General features: G+C 65.1%; 1 protein-coding gene across 1 annotated transcript; it reads left to right on the top strand.

Annotated features, from left to right (window-relative positions):
• Positions 1–1,069: 1,069 nt before the first annotated feature.
• Positions 1,070–12,585, top strand: SUSD2 (sushi domain containing 2). The gene is made up of 14 exons (XM_074290706.1): positions 1,070–1,232; positions 2,085–2,298; positions 2,891–3,042; positions 5,643–5,810; positions 5,980–6,154; positions 6,794–6,995; positions 7,257–7,342; positions 7,608–7,876; positions 8,105–8,248; positions 8,583–8,744; positions 10,078–10,326; positions 11,330–11,587; positions 11,785–11,961; positions 12,075–12,585. The coding sequence occupies exons 1-14, from the start codon at positions 1,178–1,180 to the stop codon at positions 12,188–12,190; spliced, it is 2,427 nt and encodes an 808-aa protein (XP_074146807.1). The 5' UTR covers positions 1,070–1,177; the 3' UTR covers positions 12,191–12,585.
• Positions 12,586–12,787: the final 202 nt, after the last annotated feature.

The following is a 12,787-nucleotide window of genomic DNA, read 5'->3' as shown; positions in this document are numbered from 1 at the left end:
GGCGAGCACTTGCTCCGGGTGTCCCCCCACCCACTATTGTCCCGGAGTCGGAGGCTCCTTATCGGATCCTCGCGGCCGGAAGGACAGTTATTGTTCTCTCCCGGGGAGGAACCGGAGGCCGGGCGGCGGACCTCGGGGCGCATTCAGGTGTAAAGGGCACGGGACGCCCAGAGCCCCGCGGGGGGGGGAGGGGCGGCTCCGGCGTGGCGCACACGCCCCGTTTTCCCGAGCGGGAAACGAGGCGCGGGGAGCGCACGGCGGAACCCGCAGCCCCGAGGGCGAATCCGGCCGCCGTTTGCCTCAGTTTCCTCCCGCGCGCGAGGGCCTCGGCTCGCTGCGCTGGGGCGCGTGCTGACTGTCCCGGGCGCTCCCCCGCCCAGCCGCACGGTCTCTCGGTCCGGGACGGACTGTCCCCCCGGGAACCGGCTCCGGGCGGCCCGGTTCTGACCGCGGAGCGTCCCTGGGGCGCGAGGCTCGGGACCGCGGCTGGGATGCGGCGCGCTCCCCCCGGGGACCTCAGGCCCCGCCCATTGCCCGGGGGTCTTTTTGGCAGCTCCCGAGGGGAGCAAGCCTCCCCCCTCCCCCCCCCCCGCAGCCCCGGCTCGGGGCAGCCCCGCCCAGCCCACAGCTGACGCCCTGCCCCCTCCGGGCCTTTTTCGCCCCTCTCCCCGACCCAGGTGTTCCCCAAGCCCTCGAGGCATGGATGACCGAAGAGCCACCTGCAAGCGGCCCTCCTCTCAGCGCGTCCGGCCCCGGGATAGCCGGGACGGGGGCATCGCTGGGGAGGGGGGAAGGGGTGGTCCTCCCATCGCTCCGGGGGGGGGAGGGGTGGGCCTTCCCTCCCCCTCCCTTCTAGCAGCCCAGACCTCCCCGGGTCCCGAGACCCGAGAGGGGCCGCGGCCCGCCCCCTCCCCCTCCACACCTCCCGCCACCCAGGGCCACCGACGGGGGGATGGGGCCCCGGGGCGGAGCTTGGGGCCCGAGCTCGCAGTCCGGACTTTGGGAGGGGAGGGGCTGCGGGAGGAGGGGCGGTGCTCCGCGTTGGGCCGGGCCCGGGGCCAGGCTTTTAAGAGCCCTTCCTCCGGCCCGGGAGAGGCTCGCGGTCTCCTGGTTTCTCCTTTCCTCCAGCGGTCCGCCGGCCCATTGCTTGGGGCGGGAACACTGAGGCTAGCCAGCCATGGGCCTTTGGTGGTTGGCGCTGCTAGCCAGCGGGGCTCTCTGGCTGCCCGCAGGTACCGGAGGCGCGGCGGGGGCCGGGGGGAGCCGGGGAAGGGGCCGGGGAGGGGGGAGCAGGCTGCGCGCCGGCCCCAGCGCCCTCGGGGGGAGGGGGAAGCAGCGCTCGGCCTCGAACCCCCGGGGCTTTGGGGGCTGCGCGGGCGCTCCCGGAGCTCCCCCGAGGCCCGGACGAGCTTTCGTTCTGGAGGTTCGTGCGCGGCTTCCAGGAGGCGGACCGGTTCGGTCCCTTCCCCGGGGCCGCCGGGGCTGGCTGCCACTCTGGGACCGCTGCCTGGACTGGGGGGGCCGAGGCGGGAGAGACGCTCGCCCCCTGCGCCCCCGGGAAGCGGCCCTGCTCCGGGGGCGGGGGGCTTCCCGCCGGGGCTCCCTGCAGCGGGGAGGAGCACTGCCAACCGCTGCCGCTCCCTGCAGTCCCCGCCCAGCCCGCTCCCGGCGATCCTCCGGGAGGAGAAAGACCAGTTCTCCTGCATCCCCTCCGCCCGAATGGCCGGAATCCCGAAGGGCGCCGGGGAAGGGCCCGGCAGGGCTTGGGGGGCAGTGTGAGTGGCACTGGGGGCCCCGCAGCTGGGGCCGAATGCCAGGCAGCGGCGCTGGCCGAGGTGCCCGCCTTCCCTGCGGATGGGGAGCCCGGACAGGCCACGAGCCCCGTCCTCCAGCGCTCGTTGGGACCATTCCATGACTTTGCCTTGGCAGCTCCCTGGGCCTGGAGCTCCTCAGGGCTTCCTGGGCTTGACTGCCCCTGAGGACCTGGGCCCATCGCCCCCCATCGCCCCCGGCAGGCTGAGCTGGGCTCCCTGGTCTGGCCTGCCCTGGGGCCTGCGCTCCTTGGGGTCTCTCTCTCTCCTCAGAGCCCCTGGAGTCGTGCGCTGGGCACTGTGGGGATGTCAGAGAAAACTGCTCCTGTCACGCCACCTGCCCGTCCCTGAGCACCTGCTGTCCCGACTACAAGCACTTCTGCCTGGAGATCAGCCCCTATTCGGGCACCGTGTTGGGCGGCAAAGACTTCGTGCTGCTGGGAGAGCCGTGGGTGCCCCCGGCCTCGGTGACCTCCGTGGTCTGCAGGTGAGTGCTTCCTGGCGGGGAGAGCAAGGCCTCCGGGGCAGGCCCGCAGGTGCCGGCCTCGAGGGGCAAAAGACAGATACTCCGCCTCATCCTGTACAGGCAAGAGGAAACTAGGGAGCCATAGCAGGCGAGGGGGGGAGGGCAGGGATAGACCCTTCTTCTCACAGACCTCCCTCAGCTGCCCTGAATCTTTTTGCCCAAGACAATCCAGAGCCTGTTCTGAGACTGTTTGAGACTGTTCTGGGCCAATGAGAGCTCCCATGGGAGGGAGGAGGGGCCTTCTCCCCAAACAAGGGGCAGGTCGAGCCAAGGCAAATCACGGAGCATTTAAGTCCCTGCTGTGTGCCAGCCACAAGTTGGGCCCAAGGCACAAGGGATCCAAGCAGGGATGCCCCGGCAGGTGAGGCCCCGGCAGGTGAGGCCCCGGCAGGCGAGGCCCCGGCAGGCGAGGCCCCGGCAGGCGAGGCCCCCGGCAGGCGAGGCCCCGGCAGGCGAGGCCCTGGCAGGCGAGGCCCTGGCAGGCGAGGCCCCGGCAGGCGAGGCTTTTTCTCGGGCCGCTTTCTTTATGAGTTCTCCTTCCTTGGGCGGTCAGATTTCGAGAAACGATCCAAACTCGGGGCTACGTAGATGACAAGGGCAGGATCCACTGTGTGTCGCCCCTCCTGTACGAAAGCGGGCGGATTCCCTTCAGTGTGTCCCTGGACGGAGGGAAAACGTTTCCTAGCTCCGGGACCTGGCTGGCAGGTAATCCCTCCTCCCCTCCCCCCCCATGGAACTCACAAGTACCTTCCCTGGGCATTTCCCCTCCCCCACCTCCCTAAAAGAGCCTGCTGGTGTTCTTGAGAGGGAGGGAGGATGGCTGGGTATGCAGACGACCTCCTGCCCACCTCACAGAGCGGCATACTGAGGTCCAGGCAGGGCCTGGGATGAGCTTTGGGGATTCCCGATTCCCAGACTGAGCTCTGCCCACTTCACTGAGTCAGGCCAAAGGGCATTCCTCCCTTGCTCCCGGGCCCCGGAGACTCAGAGCCAGGCTCCTCGGAGAGGGAGAGGGGCCCGGCTGATGATACACAGCTCAGTAAGAAGGGTCCTACCTGGGATGGAGGTCTGAGTCCCAGCCCAGTTGCTCACTGGTTCTTTTGGACTTAACCCCCTTTCTCTAAAACCTCTTCCTCACTTTTTCCTGGCACCATCAGTCTTCCCATAATGGAGCCAGAGCTGGTGGGAACTGCATAGGGCAGAAAAGAGGGTCTGACTCAGCTTCTGCTCTTCTTTGCAAGCATTTGGCCCTACCTCAGTTTCCTTTTCTGCAAAATAGGATCATAGGCTGGATGAGCTCAAATCCTTTTCTGATTTAAGTCTATGATCCTCTTCACTTGCTGGACTTCTGCGTCTCTAGCCGTGGTTTCCCCAAAAGAAGTGCAGATCTTTCCTCTAGCTATCTTATTTGGCCAGATGAGGTGGCCTTTGGTCTAAAGCAAACATCCTTCTCCCAACAACCCTTTCACTTCCTGGTTCCCCATTCTGTCCCATGTGATAGGTGGAAAAGCCTTAGGTAAAACCCATCACAGACTCCAGATCTCTTCTGACTTCAGCAGATCCACTGAATTGAATGATTGTTTCTCACAAGTGTCCAGGGTCATCCTCTGCACGGGACTTCCATTCCCTATCACAAGCTGCCTCAATCTCATTGATTCCCAAACTGAACCGATTTTCTTCCCCCAAGTTTTCCCTTCTTGTTCCTACTGAGGACAACTTCCCTGTGTTGCACCTTGGAAAACTTGGTTCCTCCTTGGTCCCTCCCTCTCCAACATCTCCTACATCCAAACGGTTGCCAAGGTTGGTCCATTGCACCTCTGCAGCATCTCTGGTCCATTGCACCTCTCCCCACCTCTGGTCCATTTCACCTCTCCCCCACCTCTGGTCCATTTCTCCTCTCCCCCACCTCTGGTCCATTTCACCTCTCCCCCACCTCTGGTCCATTTCACCTCTCCCCCACCTCTGGTCCATTTCACCTCTCCCCACCTCTGGTCCATTTCTCCTCTCCCCCACCTCTGGTCCATTTCTCCTCTCCCCCACCTCTGGTCCATTTCTCCTCTCCCCCACCTCTGGTCCATTTCTCCTCTCCCCCACCTCTGGTCCATTTCTCCTCTCCCCCACCTCTGGTCCATTTCTCCTCTCCCCCACCTCTGGTCCATTTCTCCTCTCCCCCACCTCTGGTCCATTTCTCCTCTCCCCCACCTCTGGTCCATTTCTCCTCTCCCCCACCTCTGGTCCATTTCACCTCTCCCCCACCTCTGGTCCATTTCTCCTCTCCCCCACCTCTGGTCCATTTCACCTCTCCCCCACCTCTGGTCCATTTCTCCTCTCCCCCACCTCTGGTCCATTTCACCTCTCCCCCACCTCTGGTCCATTTCACCTCTCCCCCACCTCTGGTCCATTTCCCCTCCATACCGCCTCTGGTCCATTTCTCCTCTCCCCCACCTCTGGTCCATTTCACCTCTCCCCCACCTCTGGTCCATTTCACCTCTCCCCCACCTCTGGTCCTTTTCACCTCTCCCCACCTCTGGTCCATTTCTCCTCTCCCCACCTCTGGTCCATTTCACCTCTCCCCACCTCTGGTCCATTTCACCTCTCCCCACCTCTGGTCCATTTCTCCTCTCCCCACCTCTGGTCCATTTCACCTCTCCCCACCTCTGGTCCATTTCTCCTCTCCCCACCTCTGGTCCATTTCACCTCTCCCCACCTCTGGTCCATTTCTCCTCTCCCCACCTCTGGTCCATTTCACCTCTCCCCACCTCTGGTCCATTTCTCCTCTCCCCACCTCTGGTCCATTTCACCTCTCCCCACCTCTGGTCCATTTCTCCTCTCCCCCACCTCTGGTCCATTTCACCTCTCCCCCACCTCTGGTCCATTTCTCCTCTGCATATCCTTCCAGTACCACCTCCCCATTCACTCTTCCTCTCATCCCCTCATATCTGAACTATTTTAATAGCTGCTGGGGGTGGAGCCTGTTTTCCTCAAGTTTCTTTCTAATTCCCAGTTAACTCCAGCAGTTACATTTTGTCTCCAGGATTAAGTACAAAATATGGTTTTCAAACCCTTACTTACCTCATCGCTCAGTAATTGACTTCCAAGGATGTAGATGTCTGTCACATGCCCCGGGGGGGGGGGGGGCACTGTGGCTCAGTAGTGGGGATGCAGAGATAAGTCCATTCCTTGGACCTCCTGCCTCCACACATTTGGCCCTGGGTCACCGAGCCCTCTGCTGGGCCCAGGCTGACTGCCTAGGAGACCCTTTTCTCCAGCTTCATTCCTTACTCACTGGCCGCCACTTCTTCCAGTCCATCACGGCAAAGTGTCAGATTCGGACAAGAGTGAGCTGGTCAATGACACCAAGTGGCAGTATTATGGGACCCCCGGGGTCGCTGGGGACCTCACCCTCTCCTGGAACAGCTCCCTGCTGCCTGAGCCCAGGGTCAATATCGAGCTGTGGGGCTACCGAGAGACAGGTAAGGCTCCGGCGGGTCAGCCTATGTGCCTGCTGGGAGAGGGGGCCTCGGGTCATCAAGGCTAATTGGCCCATTTTACAGGGGGCCTGAGGCTGAATGGCCTTTGAGGTTTGGGGAGTGGGGAGCGATGGGAGCCAGGCTTGGGGCTGACACGTTTGTCCCCTTTCAGGCAAGCCCTACTCTGATGAATGGAGGGCCGAGTGGTCGTACCTCTACACCCTGGCCAGGAACTTCTCCAATGGACACAAGTTCACCTTCACCCCAGTGCCAGCCCAACCCCAGTACCAGGCTTGGGAAGTGGGTGCCCTGCGCATCTCCGGGAGCGAGCGCCAGGACGGAGAGAGGTGAGGGGGGGCAGAGAGGTGAACTCTGAGGGCAGGGACTGTCTGGGTACCTGTGCCCGGCCCAGCGCCTGGGGAGGGCGGGCAGGGGAGCTCGTGGCCCTGACGCAGGTCCCTGGAGCACAGTCTCAGGAGGAAGCCGGGAGGGAAACTGTACAGAGGCTCTCATGGAGAGCCGGGCGAGGGGAGTCGAGGGGGCTCGGCTCACCCCAGAGACTGGGTGCTCACGGGAGGATGTGGGCTGAGATGAGAGGGCTTCAGGGGTGCCCACGGATGGACACTTGGGGGGCCTAATAGGAGGGTCTGTCGGGATGCCCATGGATGGTTGCACTGGGGGGCCCATCGGGGGGGACTGGTGGATGAACGCTCTGGGGGAAGGTCCTCTCGTGTGCCCCCACTGGAGCAGACCCTCCAATGGGCAGCATTCTTGTGCCGCTGAGTCTCCCCGTCTCCCCCCCTCCCGTGCCCACGATGCCGTCCCCTTTCCTCTCTATCTGGCGCTGCAGGGGGCCCAGCTGGCACACTGGCAGCGCCTGTTGAGCTGTAACTGCTTGGAGGCAGCCAAGGCTCTCTGGGCCCGGGCGAGGCCCACGGGTGGAGGCAGGGCCCGGACTAACCCTATATTCGCCGCCTCTCCCCCAGGGACGTCCCTGCCATCTGGAGCAGTGATCACGCCCTGGCCTGGCACCTGGGGGAGGACTTCCGCCGGGACTCTGCCGCCTGGGCCACCGCCAAGTGCAAGAGCTGGGTTCAGCTGGAGGACACGCTGCCCAATTTCCTGGAGGAGATCCAGGACTGCCCCTGTACTCTGGCCCAGGCTCGGGCCGACACCGGCCGGTTCTTTGTGAGTGCTGATGGGAGGGGGAGGGGGGAGAGAGGAAGGAGGAGGGAGGAGACCCCAGCCCCAGGAAGTTCAGGCAAGGCGGAGGCCGAGGGCCACGGGCACTGGGTTGGCCATCCAAGCAGTGGCTGGGAAGGGCCCTCTCTGTTCTCACCGACCCCCAGAGGAGGCTGGGCCCCCGGGCTCTGCAGCCCTTCCTCCTGGCAGGGGCAGGAGGGCGATCTGGGGGGGGGGGCAGCTCGCTGACGTCTGGCTCTCCCCCAGACCGATTACGGCTGTGACATCGAGAGGGGCAGCGTGTGCACGTACCACCCGGAGGCCGTGCACTGTGTGCGGAGCATCCAGGGGAGGTAAGGGGCCGTCCCAATCTCCGGGCCCTGGCCAGATTCCGGGAGAGTCCAAGCCCCAAAGGAAGGGGGGGGGAGCCAGGCCCCTGAGTGTTCCCCGCAAAGCCGGCCCTGCTCCGGAGCCCGGCCCGGGGACCTCCCTGGGGCTCAGCTTCCCCATCGCGCCTGGAGCTCGTCCCCCCGGCCCACCCCGTCTGGTCTGCCCCAGGCTGCTTATTTTTGGGCGGGGGGCCGGGCTGATGGGTGCTCTTGTCCCCCCCCCCCCCAGCCCCCAGTACGCGGCGGGCCAGCAATGCTGCTACACGGCGACGGGCACCCAGGTGCTGACCGAGGACACGTCGAGCGGGAGCACCCCAGACCGCGGGCACGACTGGGGCTCCTACCCCTATGGGAGGCCCCCTCGCGTGCCCGGCCTCTCCCACTGGGTGTACGACGTCATCTCCTTCTACTACTGCTGCCTCTGGTCCAAGAACTGCAACTTCTACTTGGAATTGCGGCCCTCGAGCGACTGCCGGACGTACCGCCCCCCCCACCTGGGTGAGGGAGTGCCGGGGCCCCCTTCCCCAGGGTGGTTAAGGCTCCGTTCTAGGAAAATGAAGTGGGGAGGTGGGCCCTGACTGGGCGCCGGGGGGCCGGCATCCAGGGGACCTGCCAGGGTCCCGGCAAGGGCTCTGCCCGGAGGTTCCCTGGCCCACGGCCCTTCGGTGGTCGGGGGGCAGGGCATCTGCGGCCCCCATCCCTGACCCGGGCTGTTCTGGGTCCCAGCCTCAGCCTTCGGGGACCCCCACTTCCTGACGTTCGATGGCGTCCGCTTTACGTTCAACGGCCGGGGAGAGTACGTGATGGTGCAGTCCGAGCTCACAGAGCTGATGGTGCAGGCCAGGACCCAGCGGCCCTCCATGGCCGGCGGTGAGTGGGCTCCAGGGTGCCCGCTGGCGCGCGGCCTCTCCTCGGGCACTGGGCAGCTAGTGGCCCAGCTGGCAGACGGCAGCTCCTCCTGACCCAGAATTCCATTCCCTCTTGGTTGAGACACTCAGGGGAGGCTGAGAGCCAGGACTGAGGGGCAGAGCTCCCAAGGGGACGGGCAGGTGGGGAGCACGGGACCCCATCGGGACGCAGTGGAGAGCTCGGGGCAGTCGCAGGGAGGAAGCGCTCGTCGGCCATAAAGGCTGGACGCTCAGGCCTGCAAGGCCAACCGGGAAGGGCGGGGGGCTGAGCAGCCTGCTGGGTCTCCTCCCTCCAGGGGCCCAGGCGTCGGCGACGGCCATCTTGGCGGTGGTGGTGAAGGAGAACGTCTCTGATGTGGTCGAGGCCCGGCTCGGGGGGCCGAACGGAAAGACCCTCGAGGTCCTGCTGAACCAGGAGCTCCTGAACTTCACCGAGCAGAGCTGGTTAGACCTAAAAGGTGAGGCTCCTGGCAGGGAAGGGCCCGCCGGGCCCCTGGGAGGGGATGGGGAGCTCACCGGGACTGCGGACACCTGGCCAGGGAAGTGATGGGGTCGGCATTTGGGCGCCGGACAGCAAGGCAGCCCAGGGAGAGCTGAGGCCGGGTCAAGGCTCCTAACCGCCCGTCCACCCATTCAGCGACTGCCCCTAAGCAGACGGGTCTGGTGTCTGGGTCCCCGGGCCTTCCTCCCCAGCCCCCTGGTCTTCCAATCCAACCAGTATTCCTCCTCCTCCCCAGCTCCCGGGGGCCTGATGTAAACCTCGCAGGGGTGGGGGGATTTTCTGGCCCTCAGGTTACTCCCAGGGGCATGTGTACACCTGGTGCAAAAGCCCGGGGACTCTTACTGGCTGCCCTGTTCTCACTTGGATCCTCACTGCGATCCTCTCAGGGTCCAAGGGATCCCTTGTCATGAGCACCGTGCCCCCTCCCCCCAGCTGGTCATGAGACCCCTCCGACGCGTTTCATTTAGACAAACCTGCCACTCGCGACAATGAGGGTTGATGGTTACAAACGCAGTCGAGCTTTGCCAAAGAAACGACCCCATTACGGGCGCCGGCATAGGACAGAGAAGGCGTGACTGGTCCGATAGGACCGCCAGCCCCCGGCAGCCTGGCCCACACGTTCCTCCCCGAGCTCTCAGGGTCTGTGGGGGAGAGCAGCATGTACAGAAAGAGGCAGACGGGTGAGGGAGACCCGGGGCTCAGGTAACTCCGGGCTCCGGAACTGCCTCGAGCATCGCCCAGAAACGCTCCTTGCCAAACACGGCTTCGGCCTGAACAAAGGCTCGGTTGATACGCCGGTCCCCCCGGAGTTCTCCACGTGGCTGCTCTAGACTTGGCTCCAAGAGTTCTGGGCTTTCCCCTTCACTTCCCCCTTCTCCTTCTGGGTCAGGCTGACCTCTCCTCCAGAGCAGACACCGGGACGGCCGGCCCGTCCTCCCTGAGCCTTCTCATCTCCAGGCTGGACACTCCCAGTGCCTCAGCTGGTGGCTCTTTGGCCTGCTCCGGACACTGGGATGGACGCCCCTCCTAAGGCAGCCCAGGACCGGATCTGCTTGGGAGCTAATGGGCCACCTGTGCCCCAGCTCTTTTCTCAGAAAAATCTCCCTTCTGGTTCTTTAGGTGCAGGCCAGGTGGCACCTCGGGCACTAATCCGGGGGAGGTTTGGCCCTCCTTAGCTGCGTCAGGAAGCCTGATCCCATGCAGTGCCCTTGGGAGGGGCACCGGGGGAGATGGAGGGGGCAGGGCCGCCCCCCCCCAGGGTGCCCAGCCTTAGTGCCCGCCTTTCCTAGGCATGTACTTGTCGGTGTCCGGGAACCGGAACGTGTCGGTGATGTTGAGCTCTGGGGCTGGCGTGGAAATCCAGACCCACGAACACTTCCTGAGCCTGAGCGTCCTCCTTCCCGAGAAGTTCCTCAACCACACTCGGGGCCTCCTGGGGACCCTGAACAACAACTCGAGCGATGACTTCACCCTGAGGAACAGGACGGTCCTGCCCCCCAGCATCCCCCCCCGGGAGCTGCTCGAATTTGGCGCTGACTGTGAGTAAGACCCATGGGGGCCTCCTGAGGGGCCGGGGCCAGGCTGGCAGCTCGGGTTCCCCTCGGGCCCTCCCTTCCCCCAGGGTAGCACCCCTGAGCCTTCTCTTCTCCAGGCCCAACCCCCAAACCTCAGTTCAGGAAGGAGCTTCTTGGGTGCCTGCTCTGTGCTTGGGACCAGAGAGGCGGGCAGGAGCATTCGCCCTCAGCCCAGAGAGCACTTCCATGCCAGCTTACGGGCCGGGGGTGGCAAGGAGAGCTCGAGCAGTGGCCCCCTCGAGCCCTGGCGGGGTCGGTGCCCAGCAGGCCGGGACGCTTGGGCAGGAGCTGGCCTGGGGCTGCACCCCGAGGGGCCTCCCTGCCCAGCGGGCAGATCCTTCCTCGCTCCCTTGGGCTGGAGGGCAGAGGAGCAGGAGCCCGGCTGGCAGATCAGTGAGTCGGGGCCCCTGGGGCTGACCTCAGCTGTGACCCAAGGAGGCAGTTCAGCCCTCCTCCCACCTGGCTCTGACCCAGACCAGCGGGCACCGGGGCTGCCAAAGGAGGAGTCAGGGGGCAGAAACCTCCCTCCCCCACCTTCCTTTTACTGGAAGTCTCAGTATCAGCAGATGTGCCAGCTGTATGCCAGCCAGAGCGCTGGTCCTGGAGTCAGGAGGACCAGGGTTCACATGCAGCTGTATGACCCTGGAATGGTCACTTCACCCTGTTTGCCTCAGTTTCCTCGTCTGTAAAATGAGCTGGAGCAGGAAATGGGCACCCCGTCCAGGATCTCTGCCAAGAGAATCCCCAAATAGGGTCACAGAGAGTAGGGTATGACTGTAGCGGGTACATGCCAGGCTTGCCCAGGTGCCCCCCCTGGGTTGCAGAAGTCCTTCCGTCTGCTGGGGTCCTCAGTGGGCATCCGCCGCCAGCGTTGGGCCGGGCCGGGCCGCTGGGGGCTCCCCAGGGAGAAGGGCCGACGGGGAGACCCCCGGTTCTGACGGCCCTGGGGCTGTGTGTGTCTCCTCAGGGGCCATTTTGAACGAGTCCTCCCTGTTCACTTACGATTCCTCGTTTCTGGTGGACAACTACCTGCGGAAGCCCAAGCACGACCCCGACTTCCTGCCCGCGTTCGCCCCGGGGCCCCCGACCCCCGAGGTGCTCTCCCTGTGTGGAGAGGACCTCCCCTGCCAGTTTGACGCCCTCATCACCGGGAGGCTGGACATTGGCAATGCCACGAAGGCGGCCCACAGGCAGCACCGGCAGCGGCAGTGGAACCTGAAGCCCGGTGAGCTGGCCGACTGGCCGAGGGCCCCGGGGTGGGCGCCCCCATCCCAGGGACCCCTGACCCAAAACTCGGGGCTCCGCTCAGAATCGGGGAGTCGGTCCAAGTCGGGCTTCAAATGAGCTTCGAGGCTGCGGGCCCCAAGGCCGGGCTGTGCCGGACCTGGCGTTCTGACCCCCCGAACCTGGGCTGTCTCCTAGAGGTGTCCTGTGGCTGGCTGGCCCCCCCCGAGCATGGAAAGAAAACTGGAACCAGGTACCTGGTGGGCGCCTCCGTGGAGTTCGGCTGTGAGCCCGGCTTCACGCTGAGCGGCTCCAAGCAGCGCACCTGCCAGCCCGACGGGAGGTGGTCGGGGGAGCCGGCGCAGTGCAAGCCAGGTAAGGGTCTGGAGCCCCTGAGCCCCGGCCTGCGCGCCAGGGACCCCCGCTGGGCGGGAGGGGAGGGGCGGGCCCGCACGAGCCTCCCCTCACACCCCTGGGTCTTTTTGAAGCCTCGAATAAAACTGTGCTGCTGGGAGTCATCCTGGGGGTGCTGTGTGTGGTGGCGCTGGCCGTCCTGGCCTACGTGATCCTGAAGAGGAGGAGGAGGAGCAGAACGATAATGTAGAGCAACCCAGCAGTGGATGACACTCCCCAGCCGAGCCCCCGGGCCCAGCAGGTAGCAGGGCGCCCACCCCCACCTCAGCGGGCACCCATCCCCCACCGGAGGCACATCCCCCACCTGGGCGTCCCCCCCCAGCTCGAACATCCGTCACCAGCACTTGCCCATCCCAATGGGGCTTTTATCTCACCCCCGGCGGGGAGGAGCTGGCCTCTTTCTGGGACTCAAGAAAGGAGCAAAGACCATCCCCCGCTGAAGAGGCAGGGCTCCTTCTCCTGGGGGCGGGGGCTCCATGAGCAGGGGGCAGGGACCCCCTCCCCCGCCAAGCTAGTCCTCCTGGGAGGAGCCTCTGGTCCCCCTCAGTGAGAGCCAGGACTTGTTAAATAAAGACGTTCCAGTCATTTGTCAAGGCTCTTCTTTCCAAGCCCGGCATGTGGCCGGGGTCAGAGGGAGCAGCACCTCGCACAGTGACCAGCACAGAGAATGGGGCGCAGGAGACAAAACCTGGAGCGGGGGGGGGGGGGGAAGGGGGGCGCTGCAGTGGACGGAGGGCCCGGAACCTGGGGGGGCGCTGCAGTGGACAGAGGGCCGGAGCCTGGGGGG

This window comes from Sminthopsis crassicaudata, chromosome 1, assembly GCF_048593235.1.
Source record: "Sminthopsis crassicaudata isolate SCR6 chromosome 1, ASM4859323v1, whole genome shotgun sequence".
NCBI lineage: Eukaryota > Metazoa > Chordata > Mammalia > Dasyuromorphia > Dasyuridae > Sminthopsis > Sminthopsis crassicaudata.
Note: the sequence above shows the minus strand (reverse complement) of the source record. Positions and strands in the feature narration are given on the sequence as shown.